At 43.2% G+C, this 17,659-nt stretch overlaps 3 protein-coding genes across 7 annotated transcripts in view; all 3 read left to right on the top strand.

Moving 5' to 3' along the window:
- Positions 1 to 17,659, top strand: part of LOC308080255 (NACHT, LRR and PYD domains-containing protein 3-like) — a 126,622-nt gene that overhangs the window by 51,045 nt on the left and 57,918 nt on the right. The window lies entirely within an intron of this gene.
- Positions 1 to 17,659, top strand: part of LOC308080272 (uncharacterized protein) — a 117,945-nt gene that overhangs the window by 75,733 nt on the left and 24,553 nt on the right. The window lies entirely within an intron of this gene.
- LOC308080269 (protein downstream neighbor of son homolog) overlaps positions 7,450 to 17,659 on the top strand; it is a 34,763-nt gene continuing 24,553 nt past the window's right edge. For 3 of the 5 annotated variants that reach the window (XM_080422062.1, XM_080422061.1, XM_080422058.1), the window contains exon 1: positions 16,629 to 16,765. Coding sequence is in view for 2 of the 5 variants with exons in the window: in XM_080422063.1 (XP_080278189.1) it covers positions 11,924 to 11,934; positions 14,189 to 14,338; positions 16,569 to 16,765 (358 nt within the window). In the remaining 3 variants the exon portion in view is untranslated. Of the gene's footprint in view, positions 9,412 to 10,255; positions 10,322 to 10,510; positions 11,935 to 14,188; positions 14,339 to 16,568; positions 16,766 to 17,659 lie in introns of those variants that run through there. The other 2 variants (XM_080422063.1, XM_080422060.1) reach the window with 2 other exon arrangements.

The raw sequence follows: 17,659 nt of genomic DNA, 5'->3' as shown, positions 1-17,659 counted from the left end.
GCCAGGACTATTTTCACACAAGACACATTGGTTATGTTCAGACTGGCCGCCCAAATATGATTTGACGCATGAAAACTTTTGCTCATCAGGTTTGAACCACATTCATAGGTGGTTAAAAATGATTCAAATCAGAGTTCTAAAGATGTGTCTCAGTCTGGAAGCTCTAACCTCTCAAATCTGACATCAAACTGTCATTTATGTCAGTTTTTCACAACCTTTTCAGGCAGTGAGCCCCCCCAAAATAATATTTGAACTGGGGACCCCCCACCCTGACAAGCACTTGGAATTGTATGAGTTGAGGCATACAATTTAGTTTGACTCGGTTCCACAGATAAATATTGTTAAAATAGCCGATCTATACGTTTGTAGATCTGCTATATTGCCTCTAATGTTGCCTCTTTCTTATATTATTTGACAATTTGGCTTATGTTTGACCAGTTTTTATAGTATAGTTTGTTGGTTATTTTGAAGCAGTAATGGTATTCTTCTTTTTCTTTTCTTAAAAGTCCTTAAATTGTAACTGTCATCTGGGGACCCCCCCAAAATCATGTGGGGATCCCCCTGGGGACCCCGACCCACAGGTTGAGAACCACTATAACGAAAAACATCACATGGATGCACCTGGGACGTATCATCAGTGTTGTAGCCTGGGGTCATAGGATGTTTCGGGTCTCGCAACATACACCCTCCCCCAGGTGACCCAGCCAAGGTTGATCAAGCCTCGACTTACGTCCCAGTAGCTACCCACGGTCAGTCCTATAGGGCAAGACAGGGCCACTCAGTCCGCTTCTCCGGAAATACTCTGCCGGGACTCGGGGAGGCTCTGGCACGTGGAGGGACTAGGCTCTGTGGGTTGACTCCTGGCCGGGCTCCTCCTTCGTCTCACCAGGTCCAGGACCTGAGCGTTGCACCAGACTCCCCTGCTCCAAACATTTCATTCTGGTGTGATGGTGTCTTGGCCCGTGATGGTACTGCAATGACCACCATGACCCGTGGTGGTACTGCAGGCTCCCTTGCGTCTTACTTGAATGGTCCTCCCAAAGGCCTCACCGTGGATTTGTTGGGCTTCTTCCTCACGGAAGACACAGACTGGGGCGCCAACCCAAACTGCTCCCGGATGCCGTCTAGATTCCGGCTGTCACCCGACTCTCCGGTGGTCACCAGTCTATTCCTGGTTGTCACGTAGTCTATAAATTCCTATGAGCCACTATAAATAGAATAACTATAACGAAAAACATCACATGGATGCACCTGGGACGTATCATCAGTGTTGTAGCCTGGGGTCATAGGATGTTTCGGGTCTCGCAACATACACCCTCCCCCAGGTGACCCAGCCAAGGTTGATCAAGCCTCGACTTACGTCCCAGTAGCTACCCACGGTCAGTCCTATAGGGCAAGACAGGGCCACTCAGTCCGCTTCTCCGGAAATACTCTGCCGGGACTCGGGGAGGCTCTGGCACGTGGAGGGACTAGGCTCTGTGGGTTGACTCCTGGCCGGGCTCCTCCTTCGTCTCACCAGGTCCAGGACCTGAGCGTTGCACCAGACTCCCCTGCTCCAAACATTTCATTCTGGTGTGATGGTGTCTTGGCCCGTGATGGTACTGCAATGACCACCATGACCCGTGGTGGTACTGCAGGCTCCCTTGCGTCTTACTTGAATGGTCCTCCCAAAGGCCTCACCGTGGATTTGTTGGGCTTCTTCCTCACGGAAGACACAGACTGGGGCGCCAACCCAAACTGCTCCCGACTGATTTATGTCACTGATAAAAAATAGAAATTGTCCCTTGCCTTTAGATCCTGTGTTCAAATGCAGATATCTGGTTATAGAGATTAATATATTCCAAACACAAAAACAAAGCCACACGGACTCGTCTAGTCACTCGTCTAGTCGTGAACACTGAAAATGGACCGAACACTCAACATGGCAGAATACCACTCAAAATGGTGGAATGGTTTCCATCATGACCAATACAGTTATTTCATACATAGAGCTCTTCCCTTCTGCCATACTTAAAACCACTGAAACCCTATAGCCTATACTGAGCTGACCGCTGTCCCCCAGGGCTCTATACTAGGACTGCTAGTATTTCCCTCTACGCCAAATCTGTTCGCCCAAAAAAGCCAAACATAATGCGGACGCTAAGGTTTAAGTGTTTTTGAGTGTAGAGGAACAACAACTTGAACTCTGGTGTCAAATGATTCATATCAAAGTGTCTGGGTGGTTGTGCCCCACCAGACAAAGACAAAGATAAAATAAGTTGTCATTGAAAATTGAGAGAGGGGGCAGAACACCAGCTAAGCCAATCAACACTGAGTCCCACACACATGCTATGAATTATCAATAGATATAAAATATTTGCTCCTCGGAGCACAGGTCTCCGCCAGGGCAGGTAGGTTATTGTGGGCCAGCAATGTTTCATGGCAATCGGACTCTGTGTTCATGATTTGAGACATTTGACACAGGTCAGATATAAGGCAGTGTCATTTTCAGATTTCTTTGGGCTATTCAAAAATAGCAGATATACAAACTCGTAGCGCGGCACTCGGTGCCGCCCTACGAGCTTGTAGATCTACAAGTTTTTTAAAATCATGAAACTTGATTTTTAAACTTACTGTATGTTGCTATAATCAGTGGTTCTCAAACTTTTTCATGTCAAGGACCCCAACAATGATATGTATTTGGACACGGTCCCCCATCTCAAAATATGCTGTTCCAGGGACCCCCCAGAAGCAAAGATTTTAGTTACAAATGTTTGCTTTAAAAAACTAATATATATATTCAAAGGAGTTTGCATGTTCTCCCCGTGTTCCCTAGGGTAGGTACCCTCACAAAAACATGCAGTAATCCTGGTCACTATACTGCCTCCCCCTGGCCAGCCAGGGCGCCTGATGGAGGGGAAGGGAACTGGTTGGAATAACGTGTTCCTTCCACGCGCTACGTCCAACCAGGGAAACTCTCCCCTGTCAGGTGACAAGAAGGTCAGTTGGCTCTCATGCATTGAAGGAGGCATGAGCTCGGCCCTGGCCTCCCTAGGTTGGCAGAGGGAAGGTAGTGCCCAGGATTGCATAGACAATTGGCACTGGGTGTAAAAAATAGGGTTACAAAATTGTGGGATAAAAATTTAGTTAAAAAAAAAAAAGATTTGCACACATTTTCACGATTTTCACAAAAAATTGCAGATCTACAAGCTCATAGAGCGGCACTTTGTGCCGCGCTATGAGCTTGTATATCTCCTATTTTTGAATAGCCAAAGAAATCTAAAAATGACACTCTTATTGGGTTAACAAACCACCACAATATACCTCAACAAAAAAATGCATACTGTAACTTAGTATTGGATGTAGCTACAAACATTCTATGTACACCCTTAATCATTTTCCCATTTGTCCAAAACAAATAATTATAGCAATTATTTGGGCAACAAAATGACAACATCTTTTAGTGGAGAATGTTCATCTCCTGTACTCATTGTACCTTATTTTACTGCTGCCTCTATTTGAATCATTGTGTGATATCCAGGTGTGCAACACAAATGTCTCTTTCCAACTGTCCTCCCTCTGTCACATCTTCAAATACTCCGGATGAATATACACGTATATTCTATTTTATTCGTTTAGCAACATCCAGGTACGCAAACTCAATCTGTCTCTCTGCGGGGCAGGTGTTGGTAAACTCCTCCCTCCACGGTACTTCCTGACAACCACCTGGAGACGAAGACAAGAGAAACGTTAAGCCAAATGTTGTTGTTCTTTTATAGCATAATATTAGTATTAATTCATATTATTAGTGGGTAGATGTGGCTGTCATTAGTCAAACTTGCATGTTATCAGCTGAATATTGCTGACACACCCACAGCGATGGTTTGTCTAAAAGTACTTCTCAGTACTGATGGATTGTTTCATTAGTGTCTGCAGAGCAGCACTGCACTGTGTAGTTATAGGCTGAGTGGGCCCATAACCACTTAAACCCTAGTTGCCCGGGTACCCCATACTAGGTCTGCTCCTTTTCCCCCACAACATCAAATCTCTTAAGCTTTCGGACACTGCGTTCGTTTGTGGAGACGAGGACTAGTCTACAGAGAACCAGATAGAGCACCCTGCGACCCACAGGGAAAAGCTGGGTGCACCTCTGGTGTCGTGGGAGAGACCAGTCATCTTTTCCACTGGAACGGTCTGTGTTGGGAACGTCTGTAAGAGACAATGAGACATTGAACTGTTATCATTGGGTGAGTTAAGTTAACCCATTGACTCTCGGCTCACAGAGTGAAGAGGCTTCTCCACTCGGTTCTCACTGCACACCAGCGTTGATCAGACCTGCAACGGGGTTATTTTATTAATGTGTATGCCGACTTTTTATTTGTTTATAAGTGGGCACACTACTGTACAAGGTATTCTGTGGGTGTGTAATTCTAAGTCCCTTTAGTGAATAGAAGGTATTGTCTAAAGTATCATGTATGTATCATTTCTTTAGGTATAATTAAAAGGTGGTTGCTTGTTTCATAACATACAGTGCTTAGTTCATAGGTTTACATGGTTGACAGTGTGTTGCCACTGCACTGTTTATAGTATTTCATACCTTTTATGTAATGTTGGCACTATTTACAGGGAATAATGAAACAGGGGTATGTGGGTTTCTGAACCTACCTGGTATATTGTGCTGTACTGCGATTCCTAAATGGAGACAGTTAGGTTAGGGACAGGGGGTAACACTTAGTGTTTGTGACCCTTCAAGGGCTGTATTAACCCTTATAAAGGGAACATTTAAAAGTTCAGGTCAGTATTATGTATTATCTTGCCTTCTGGTGAATAAATATACAATTTGTTATACTTACCTTGTTGTCCTTTTAAAATAGGTTAACAGTTACAGGTTTAATGTGATACTGTCTGTCAGGCGTACAAATAACAGTCACATCATATAATCAATACTATACGTTTATAGTTGCATGTTTAAGAGTTACAATTCAGAACTCAGGCACTGTCTGTTAAGGTCTTCAGCACAGAGCGTTACACATACATTCATTAATCACTTTAAAACTTGGCCTCCCTGTTTGGTCAAACTAAAAAAACAAAAACTTTTAATTAATGTACATTATTTTCAAAAATAGCAGATCTACACTCTCACAACAATGCATTGTGTGAGCATGTGCTATTTTTGCTATTTTGTAACCCATTCAGGCCTGGAAAACCTTTGTTGTCATACCTTTTAAATCCGGGAAAGCATCAGTGTCATTTTAGTTGTTACAATATATTGTTGCTGTCAGGCAGAAACCACTTATCTCACCATCTCACTAACGCCCTACTAAATTAACGCCCTACTTGATCATACTAACTACAGCGTCACACAAAAGTATCAAAAGCAGCAGATCTACAAGCTTGAAACGCGGCGCGTTGTAGATCTGTTGTAGATCTGCTTGTAGATCTGTTGTAGATCTGCTTGTAGATCTGCTGCTTTTGAGACTTTTGATACTTTTGAATTTGAATCCTGAAAATTAACAGTTTTGGACATTTTCCACAGTTTCCACCCAACAGAGACGATATATAGCAACATGATTTTTATTCATTTATTTTGAATTAAAAAATATAAGTTTTTCTGAAAACGTAGGTTAGTATTTAGAGGGTGTTTTTAGAATGGGTCTCAGGTCTAAATGTATTAACTCAGGCTTAAGTGGTCACTTTTTTTGCCACCCTCTAGTTGTTCTGAAACGCCGCCTCTGGCCTGGCCTATGTGTCACCTCTTCTGTGTCCCTGTGTAAAGGTGCTCCTGGTTGAGTGTGATGTGTGGCAGGTGTGTGAGCTGAGGGAGTGAGAGAGTGATTGAGAGTGTAGGAGGTGACCAGGAGGTGATTGGTTCCAGGCTGATGGTGGAGGAGCTCCTGAAGGATTCTCTCTCTCTGTTTTCAAACAGACTGCCAGCAAACATGCTGTTATGACCCATAGGGTCATATGTGTATGTTTCCCTGTGTGGTGTTGCCCTGTGTATTGTCTTCCTCTGCTAGGTGGCTACGGGGTCATACCTATGTTCCCCGGACCTATGTTCCCCCACTAAGGTTATGGTTAGGGTTAGGTTTAGGTTAGGTCCTATATTCCCCGCTCTCCTAGGAAAGCGGGGAACATAGAACCTGGGGAACATAGAACCTGGGGAACATAGGTACGGTCCCGTGGCTACCAGCAGGCTAACTCTACTTGGTGCAGCTTGTTGGTGATTGGCTCCTGTGTTGGTGGACTGCACTGTAAAGCTGCCAGTCTCCAGTTGATCAGATGTCTTCCTCCTAGCCAGTCTCCAAACACCAGCACTTTGTCATGTTTTTACAATGACCATGGTTTAACATCCTGGATAATGTAATGCCTTGGGTGTGTAGAGGTGGATGATCTCTCTTTTTGTTATTAGTTTGTTCTGTTTTTGTTAGTTTGCAATACATTAGGGTAGATATTTGTATTTTGGGTGGGGTTGGATGCATATGCAGAGCAGAGGTACATGTAGTTACTGGAGTTCAGAGAAGTAAACTAAACTTAAAGGTAGGGTAAGTGATTTGCAATTATTCAAATAATTGCAAAATGGGTCTATGTTCTGATAGAGCTCGTTACTATAGAGTGTCCTGTCCATATAAAGAGTCTCCATGTCTCTCCAGCTCTTTATAAAACAGAAAATGTATTTTGTAGTTTTTTTTTTTTTTTTTTAGTTTCATTTCCAATTTTATCCAACCAGGACAGAGAACTCAATCAGGATATAGATTAAACAAGTGAAATTGGAAGTGATGACACTAAGAAATGAGCAGACAAAATTTTAACTGGAACACTATACAAATTAAGCTTAAAAATGGGTGCTTTCTCCTGATTGGCTGAGATTTTGACACCTACCGAAAAATGTATTTTCTGTTTATTAAAGAGCTGGAGAGACAGGGAGACATCTGTTACTGAACAAACACTCTATAGCAATGATTACTATCAGAATATAGTATTTTAACCTTTTAACAAAATACTTTTTGTTTTAACCAAAAAATATCACTTACCCTACCTTTAATACATGCTCATTATGTTGTTTCTTACTTTATTGTCATTCTATTAATCTACAGTTAATGTGTTGTGTTGTTTTGTTTAAATATCTCACAAGTTAAACTATATTGAAAAGTTAAGGGCAATCTATGATTAACAAAGGCCTAAAGAGTTGAAGTGTTTGCTTCAACTCTGATTGATTGATGTAGGTACTCTGACCTTGTAAGCAAGAGTCTGTTTACTGGCAAGAGTAGCTGTGGTAGCGAAGACTAAACCATGAGAACAAGGAAGTTGCCGGTAACTGCCTAGCTGAAAAGAGGAACTCAATGGCTGTTGAAAACAGGAAACCACAGGCAGAATGGGAGCCACCCAAGCAAGCTCATGTGACAGATACATGCAAGTTAAATGACACACACACACACACAAGTTCTGTTCTCCACTGGTTTCACACTGTGACCAGGAATGCAGTGTTAAAGTAAATGTACTGTACACACTCAAACATTTTAAGGAAAACGTAGTGGATGTTCAACTAGCAAAGCTTTCAGAACACACACACTGCACACAATGAAATGTGGACTATGAGCAAAAACTACATAAACTACATAAATACAAAATATCCTGCTTTGTTAAGGGGAAAAAAGTTCTTAAAGGAAGTCAAGACAGAGCTGATCAGGTAAGAATAGGTTTTGTTTATTTAAGACTTCATGGTCCCACCCTGAGGTAATGTGTAGGCCTACATGCTTTTATCTTAAATTACGTAATAAATCCTTGACTTGTGGGATTTTAAACCTGTGTGGCCTGGCTGTTTGGGTACTGGGAAGGAGGCGGAGGGGGTCCATATTTTATGTTACACCTAGTGACCCCTAGCCTGGGTCGTAACGCATGCCATGCTTTGTTTTTGTGTTCTGCACTGTTGGAGTGACTCAGCTTTCGGTCGGGGTGAGTTATATTTTATTTTGTTCCCTTTTTCACCTGTTTTGATGGTTAGGAGTTACTGTAGGTTAACTGTTGTCTTTTGGTTATATTAATGTTGGTTAGATATGTTAGGGTGGCTTTTGTTTACTTAGACAGACAGACAGAATGTTGCAGTCTGCCAGTCAGTGTGAGAAACTCCTGCTAGACTCTGGCAGCACTACTGCTGATCTTAATTCATCTTAATTTATAAAAATCACATCACTAATATTAAGGCAGCATTTATCATAGAAAAAAATATATTATAATTCTTATCATTGTTAGTATTAGATGTAGTTTCTGGCTACTCTACCCACCTATGGTTGTAAATGTTATTTATTGACTGATCATCAGAAATGAACATTAAAACGTAATAAAACCAATTTGACAGTGAAATCCATGAATTTATCTATTTGCAACTATGTACAAATGTAACCAAATAGTTAAATGAACACTCAGGATTTTACATGTGATTGTCAAACTATTGTTATGATACTGTCAGTGTAAGTGTGTATTTATGACTCCACAATTCCAAGGCCATTATAAGATGCACACAGTGCCCCCCACTGGCCATGGAAGCAAATGCATTTAGTTAAACAGTAGCTGTGTTTTATTTGGTTGTGATGAAGCTTGTTTGATTTATTGATTTTTCTAGACAAAAATGCATTTTCTGAAAAAAAATATAGAGCCATATGAGAACATTAAAATGGAATGGAATTGTTATGCTTTTTTGCATAACTTAGTTCATGCATTAAGCCCTATGGTGTTGAGGTTCAGTGACACAGTCTATGGTGGTAGTGGTTCTCAACCTTTTCAGGCATTATTTTATTTGACTCGGTTCCACAGATAAACAGGGGCTGTGAGCTTGTGAATCGGCTATTTTCACTGTGACTTCACTGCTATCTGGGGACCCCCCTAAAACCCCCCTGGGGTTTCCGAGTTCCGACCCACAGGTTGAGAACCACTGGCACAGATACAGCTGTGTACCTTTAGCTTGCATTATACTGCCACCTAGTGGCCTAAATAGATTCATGTTTGTTTCCAGCTGTGTCAAGTAGTGAAGAGTGAAAACACAACAAATCAGCTCCACAACAACAATTAAGAAAAGCCACCGTGTTGTCGTTGCTGTTTGGATCTCATCGTGTCACCAGTTGTCCAGAATGTCCCAACAGGACGGATACTCTCCCAGCTTCAAGCGACCGGCGGACATCATGCGGATGAGGAGGAAAAGAGGCCGGAGTGAAGCCTCCAGCAGCCCCGCGCAGAGAGACTCGTCCCCGGGCTGCGTGCGGCTCTTCTCCCCGTGGCCGCTCCTCCTGTCCGTCCACAACCTGGAACCTCAAAGACCCCCTGGAACCTCCTCAAGGACTCTCTGGAACCACCTCAAGGACCCCCGAACCACCTCAAGGACCCCTTGGAACCTCCTCAAGGACCCCATGAGAACCACTGGGTTCCACATCATTACAGGTATTTAGATTACTACACACAGTAATACACAGTACAGTGACAACACAAGTTAGTCTCCATCAGAAGAAAAGGCTGTAAGAGATTCAAAGGTTATAAGTTATATAGTCACTATTTACTCATTAATGTGTAGTTGTAGAAATGTTGGTGCAGCAGAGACAGCCAGACTGTCTAACAAGTAATGTCCACGTTCTGTATTAGCAACTAGAAGTTCGGACATCTAGAGTTGAACACCTAGGTGCCACCACCATGTGACTGATATGCCCATATATGGAGATCTGTGTGTCTGTCAGTCCTTGTCCTCTTTATTCCCATATGGAGATCCCTGATGTCATCAGTATATGCCCAATTGCCCATATATGGGCATGCTGTTATAACTATTCATAGGGGTGGGCAATTATTATAACATTTGTTTTTAGGCAAAATCAGCATTTGCTTATGCAGCATCAGAAACAACAGCTGTCCATTTCAGCGCCAGGTCGTGTTGCGTGCAGGTTAAAGGGCGAAGGGCTTGCTTCTTTTGGGCTTGTTTTCATAGACTTGGTTGCTTGTTTCTCTCGCAAAACCTGGCAACCCTGCACACTCACTCTCAGTGTTGCCATGTCTGCTTATTATAAGCGACTTTGGTCTAGTTCTTCTTCAAAGTCTCCTGTAAAGAAAATGTAGACAGAAAATTTTTCTATTTCCCATAAAAGCATCTTGTTAATAAGCATTACTGTCATGTATTAACCCTTTATCTCCTGTTTGAGAGAGTTAGAGTCAGGTGTAATGTCAATGTTGTGTAGAAGAGGACTTTTACTTTTAATGAACCATCAAACAACTTTATCATTTCTCCCTCCTGCTTTAGAAGCCTCTGTCCTTCTCTGAGGATGACTCCCTGTTTGATGAAGCGATGAAGGCTCCACTGCTGCAGGTGGGTTTCTCTGCATCCTAACTTTAATGTCACTTTATTCAGATGTTCACAACATTATCAACACATTTCTACCTGAAGCCTGCATACCTTTTATCATCAATAAAGACCAATCTCTCTCCATCTCTCATCAGTGTCTGTCTAGTAACTAATGTACCCTGTTGTTTACCTTCATTATGTCTCTCTCCATAGAGTCCCCAGGTCAGCGACCCAGCCCCCATAGCGCCCCCTGTCTGTGAGGAGTACCCGACCGACTGGAGCCTGAGACGAGGGTCCTGTTCACCTCCCAGCTGCCGTTCTCCTGGGCAGAGCAGCCCAGAGCCCAGGAGGAGGCTGCAGGTCTGACTGACACAGCAGTGCAGAGCCCAGTACACCCGGTTCAGGAAATATTTCACACCTTCTGGCCTGCCTCTCCGACATCAAACACTGGATGACCCAAAATTTCCTTCAGCTTAATGAGTCAAAATCAGAGATTATTATATTCGGTTCCCCTAGCTCAACCCTCTCCCTCCACTCACAACTTGGCTCCCTTTCCACGAATGTCACACCTGCAGCCCGTAATCTGGGTGTGATTTTTGACTCCGACCTCTCTTTTAATAGACAAATAAAATCAGTTGTTCAATCCTGTTATTTTCAGTTGAGGAACATTGCGAAAATCAAGCCATTCCTGTCAGCCCCCGATCTCGAAACGGTAATTCATGCTCTTATATCAACACGCCTCGACTACTGCAACTCCCTCTACTCTGGCCTTGCCAAGAAAGTCACATCCCGCCTGCAATTGATACAAAACTCTGCTGCTAGATTACTTACCAATACGAAAAAACGAGACCATATTACACCAATACTAGCCGCCCTTCACTGGCTGCCTGTGAGCTCCAAATTTTACTTATTAGTTATAAAGCCCTGCATGGGCTGGCCCCTACCTATATCTTTGAAATGCTGTCCCCTCCAAAGTCTGAGCGATCCTCAGATAAGGCCCTCCTGGAGGTACCATACACTAACCTAGTAACCCGGGGTGATCGGGTGACCTTCGCTGCCCGGGCACCTATACTATGTAACGCACTGCGGGTGGAGCTGAGGTTAGCACCATCCGTGCCTCTGTTTAAATCACTACTGAAAACCTACCTCTACACTAAGTGTGACTGTACACACTCTAATGTTGTTATGTGTGTAGTCAAACTGTTTTTCTATTTTTTGCATTGCTTTGTTGTTGTTGTTTTTAACCTTGCTCTGTTCAGCACTTTGTAACTTTGTTTGGAAAGGTGCTATACAAAAATAAATTCATTATCATTATCATTATCATTACACCACCCTGCCCCACAGCATACAGGTACTGCTACCTCACTGCTGCTCAACCCGCAGGTCAGGACCCCCATAGTGGGTCACGTGGCATTAACACGTAACACACCCTCACACTGTTTATCTCTGTATCCCAGGACCCCAGGTCGTGTTGGGAGCTGCGCTGTTCCTTCCAGCAGAGCCTGGTGTACCGGCAGCATCCCTCCCTGCCCTGGCTCTCACTGTTCCACCACGATCAACCCAGAGAGGAGCTTCGCCGGGAAGAGCGCCCCCTGGGCACAGGATGCAGCGCTGCAGCAGAGTCTGATGAGTGAATGGTGAGATCCATACTTTTCCCACATTGCTACGAAATGACATCACACCACTAGTAACTGGCTGTAGCAAGTCGTTGCCAGCAGCTACCTCTGTGGCTTGGGTTCCTCTGACACTCAGGGACACGGGTAGATGGTTTAAACACATGTTGTAGAGCAGTGGTAACCAGCCGCTCGACTGCTCTTCAAAGCCGTCACATTTGATCCCAATACACAAATAGTGTATTGGGATCCCCTCAGCGCTGAGGAAGGCTCATGCTGAAACACATCCGTCTGTAGCTGCCCGTGCCACTGCCAGAAAATAAACGTCAAGTACTTGAAGTGACTGCTGGTGATTGTTTGATTTAGTCTAAATCTCTTTGAACCGTGCGCCCGGTGTTTGTGGAGAGTGCTCGCATTTCTTCTGCAGTTACCTCAGTATAGGGTCAACACATGTTCTGACAAGGTCATGGACAAAGAACACCTCTAATAGAGGAAGGCTGTGTTGTTTAAAAAGCCCCTGTAGTGGTTTTACTGTTATCAGCTGTTTAATTTTTCCTGTATCAATCCTATAGTGCTTGATTCCAGAGCCACCATGGGTCATTTGTCACAAATGAGTGCATTTTGAGTATGAAGTTCAACATGGTAACTTAAGCTCTTCTTGAAACAGCATTTGGCTAAAAGTGACATGTGATGATCATCATCCAGAGAGTCACACACTGTGATTGGTGTGACTGCCAGAAAATAAAAATAAATGGTTAGTAGGTTACTGTATTAGATTTTATGTGATTTGTGGAGGACAGGAATCTTCCACCTCAAAACTACTCTCTAAAATGTTACTTTACAAATCTGCCTGCCTGCAGATCAGTCAGTCAGTCTTCTCTCGTCAGTCTGTTGAAATCTAAAATGTGTCCATACTACTACCTCCGTCCCTAAAGTATCAAGTAAGATATTTTAAGTATAATAAGTAATACGTTCATTCTTATTGATGCTCCTCATCGTACAAGAGTACGTTCCTCTGGATAAGTGCAAAAAACTATCAAATCTACAAGTCAAACATTGAGGCTCTGTCCACACTTGTCCACAGAAAAAAAGGAAATTGTTACATGTCAAGTTTACACATAAACGCACGGTTACTATTCCACCATATTATTTAAATAATTGGTTCCGGTAATACAAAACAGACATATCTGTTATTCGATGTGCACACTTTATATTTTCATTGCATTATCTAAAAAGCACAGAGTAAGTTTCTGACTGGGCTGTGTGGACTGTTATTGTGAGACTGTCAGGTGTTGACAGGCTTATAAACCTACCTGTGACTGTGTACATCTGGACTAGACCTGAATGCTGCACTATAGTATGTATTGCAGCAGGCTTTTCTTTATTTTTCACCTAATGGTTGATTTATTCAGTGCATAATCTCTCATCCAAACTACAAACCTCTGCATGAACTCATTTGCCTTGAATAGTTCATAGATTTAAAAAAAAATCAGACCCAGTGATGTCACCGGGAGAGCATTATAAGTGTTGAATAGAAGTCATATATATCTCTCCCAGGGACTCAGTTAGTGTGTGTTTGACTTTTGCTTCTTGTATCAGGACTGGCTGTCATGCAAAACATAACCTCTGATTGGTGGTAAATGTTAGTCTGGGCTGTCAGCTTGCTGACCCAGTACCACACAGTTGGTGTTAGACAGACTCTGTAAGTGTCCCACCCTACCTACATCTAGCTAGGTCACATTTGGGAGACAAAGTGCAGTGTAACGACAATTTCCTGAACTACTAAATGTAAAATAATTACAGCAAAAGCAAATACTCAGGTCAAAGGACAATTAGAGATTTCAATGGGTCTTTTATGCCCTTTACCTTCTATACTCCTGAGCTTCTAAGCACCCGGTCACTGACACAGAAGTAATGACATCAGACTAGAGGCTGTATCTATCTGTTCCAGTATATGAGTGGTCTATCGTTGTGTGTCTATCGTGTTTAGGTATTGAGTTCAGTCTGCCCCTAGTGGAGGAGAAGAGAAGGAGCAGGGGGCAGCAGGGATCCTCAACACAACGTGGAGAGGACGATGACACAGAGTAAGACACATCTCATTTCATTCTATTCTCCTCCTCTCAGTCACTCTCCAGTGTACATTTCCACCTTTTATAGACATTATACTACCCTACACTACCTCATTTTGAGACTTGATTTCAGTCAGATTGAGATTAAAGCACTGTAGAAGAAGCTTTATATTTATAGTTTTCTTGTTGTTTTTATTGCCATCTTCCAGGCTCTCTGAGTCAAAAGAGGTGGAAGACTGCGCTGCCGACAAGGAAGAGGACGACGCCGATGAAGATGACCTGGAGGGCGGTTTCTCCTGGCTGGAGGAGATGGACATCCAGGACAAAATAAAGAAAGCAGACAGCATCTCCATTCAGCTGTATCCTTCACCAACCATGTCACCAGTCCAGCGTTTGACCATGTTGTGTCCATAATCCACGTCTCTGTCCTCCATAATCCTCCATAATCTCTGTGATTGATTGATTGAATGAATACTTTATCAGACAGAAATGTAAAAAGCATGTGGTACAGTCAGACATTTGGGCTAAAAGGATAACACAAAAAAGTCCAGGGGACTTGTTTCCATTATGGTCCTGGTATTTTTTACTTTACTGGAGTATTTCCACTTTTCAGTATGTTTACTTCTACTCCACTACATCTCAGAGGCAAATATTGTACTTTTACTCCACTACAATTATTTGAAAACTTTAGTTACTAGTTACTTTGTAGATTTTGATTATTACATTACATTACATTACAGTCATTTAGCAGACGCTTTTATCCAAAGCGACTTACAATAAGTGCATTCAACATAGGTAGGGAACAAAACTACTAATCACCAGAAGTCTTAAGTGCATTTCCTGCAAAAACAAGCAACCAAGAGTATACCTAGCGCTAAGGTAAAAGTGCAATATATCAGCTACCTACTTTCTTAAACAGATGAGACAAAATAGCAAAATCAAATGAGCACAAGCTAAAACAAATAAGTGTATCGACTCAACTAGATCCAATAAAACAATACAAAAATAAAACAAGAGTTCGTACAACTAGTTAACAAGTAGGCCAGGCAAAGAGGAAGGGTAGTGTTTCCTGAAGAGGTGGGTTTTCAGCCTGCGGCGAAAGATGGGCAGTGACTCTGCTGTCCTGACATCAGTGGGAAGTTCATTCCACCACTGTGGGGCCAGAACAGAAAAAAGTCGTGACCGTGTCGATCGACCAGAAGGACCCTTGAGTGACGAGGCAATCAGTTGCCCCGAGGTGGCAGACCGAAGTGGTCGGGCAGGGGTGTAGGCATCGACTATAGCCCGGAGGTAAGAAGGAGCTGTGCAGAGAACGGAGAAGGATAGTTGTGTGGGAGAACTTGGGGCGGTTGAACACCAGACGAGCCGCAGCTTTCTGAACAAGCTCCAGAGGTCTGATGGCTGATGCCGGAGCACCAGCAAGGAGGGAGTTGCAGTAGTCCAGGCGGGAGATGACAAGAGCCTGGATGAGCACCTGGGCTGCCTTCTCCGTGAGGAAGGGGCGAATCCTCCTGATGTTGTAGAGGAGGAATCTGCAGGACCGTGTCACTGATGCGATGTTAGCCGAGAACGACAGTTGATCGTCCAAGGTCACACCCAGATTCTTCGCAGTCCGAGTTGACGTCACCACAGCATTATCAGTGGTGATGTCCATGTCTCGGTGCGGTCAGCCCTTCCCCGGGAGGAACATCAGCTCGGTCTTGTCCAGGTTGAGCTTCAGGTGGTTCGTCGACATCCACTCCGAGATGTCAGCCAGACAAGCATTAATGCGTGCCTCCACTTGTGTGTCAGAGGGGGGGAATGAGAGGATCAGCTGGGTGTCATCGGCATAGCAGTGGTAGGAAAAGCCATGGGAGTGGATGACCGCACCAAGAGATGTAGTGTAGAGAGAGAAAAGAAGAGGACCCAGATTATTATTACAAAACATACATTACCCAATTCAGCCCTATATACATTTCGGCCAGTTGAAAGTAGCCGATCTACAAGCTCACAATGCGATGCGACGCATTGTGAGCTTGTAGATCTGCTATTTTCAAATGATTTTTTTATACATTTTTGAAAACTTGTGAAATGGGACATTCCGCATAATGAGTACTTTCTACTTTTGGACTTCAAGTACATTTTGATGCCAATCCCTTTGTGCTTTTACTCAAGTAAATTAATTCCGGAGTATTTCTATATTGCAGTATTGCTACTTTTACTTAAGTAAAAAAAAAAAATACTTTTTCCACCACTGCAGAGTAGTAGAATGAGAATGTTCCCATGTTTGTTCTATGAGTGGGTGGTACAAGATGGTTGTCTCTCCCTCTAGTATTGTGGCTGTGGGAGTCACTCACTTTGGATTAGTAGTTAGTTAGTCAGGTATGAGGGGTTGAGGGCACTGTCCCTTTAACTATCTTAAATACCAATCCCATGTTTAATTACTTAACCCTTTCTCCTACCCTGAGCCATCCCAGACTAGCACAATGTGTTGGAATCAGGTGGGTCATGGGCTTTAGGCTGAGAAGTAGTGGAATCAGTTTGTTGTGGGAGGTCTGTGTGACTAGTTGAGCGTGTAGAAGTCCTTGACCGTGCCGTTCTCCTCTCCAGTGGTAAAGAGCATAGCTGGGTGTGTGTGGACCACAAGCCTGAGTCTGTGGTGCAGGTGGAGGGAGCTCACACCTTCACCCTCATCGACTTCCTCATCAACTGTAAGAGCCTGGTGGCGGCGGCCGGCACCCAGGCTGCCCCCCCCCACACTGCTGGCCCCCACTGCCTTCTGAGGGGCCACCATGCACACACTGAAGGTAATGGGCCCACACACGCACGCACGCACGCACGCACATGCACGCACACTATACTTGTGTCTAACCTTAATTCAAGTCCACTTCTGATGCTAAACCTATTATAATAAGAGTGGATCAGATTTTTTCCCCTTTCTTTCTATTTTATGGCATGGCTCTGAAAAAGGCTAGTCGTCTATAATAGGGTCTGTCTGTGTGTCTGCTTGTCCAGAGCTAATCCGGCAAACTGCTGGACAGATCAACACCACATGTCTTGTCCACACTGACACTAGGCTCACATGGAACCTGCTAGGTTTTGTTCACATAATGTTCTATACTCTGAAATATTTAACATTTACTTTTTGTAATCATCATATTTTTAATCAAATGATGAAAGTCAAAGGGTCTTGGATTCTCCACATTTGGCCACAGATGACGTTTATATGATGTCATTTAGGCTACCTATAACTGTTTAACTGTTTACCATAACTAGCTAGTCTCAGAGACAAGCCGTCTATAAGAGGAGGTGAATGGTTGTCAAATTAGGCTGAAACCATGCCCAAATATGGAGTCATGTGTCATAGATCCATCATAGATGACTGGCGTCATAGACTGGACACATGAAGATCAGATCAACATGCAGCCACACCATTATTAGACCCCGTCTAGTTTGTCTTATGATGACATGTTCATGTTTTTCTTTGGGCAATTTAAAATGAACCTTTCTTTAATTGTTTAATTCATAAAACATATTGGAGTGAATAATGTGTTTCACATCACATTAATGTGTAATACTGCATGTTGTGTTGTGATTTACTATTGTGTTGTTGCTCTCTTGGCAACAACATATTACAATACATCTCAATGGGAAACTTTGAGATTTGAAAAAGAAAGTTAGGTTTACTCTTCAAATGTAGA

Source organism: Gymnoscopelus braueri, assembly GCF_963280865.1.
Source record: "Gymnoscopelus braueri genome assembly, chromosome: 24".
NCBI classification, from domain to species: Eukaryota; Metazoa; Chordata; class Actinopteri; order Myctophiformes; family Myctophidae; genus Gymnoscopelus; species Gymnoscopelus braueri.
This window is presented reverse-complemented; position numbering and strand designations above follow the sequence as displayed.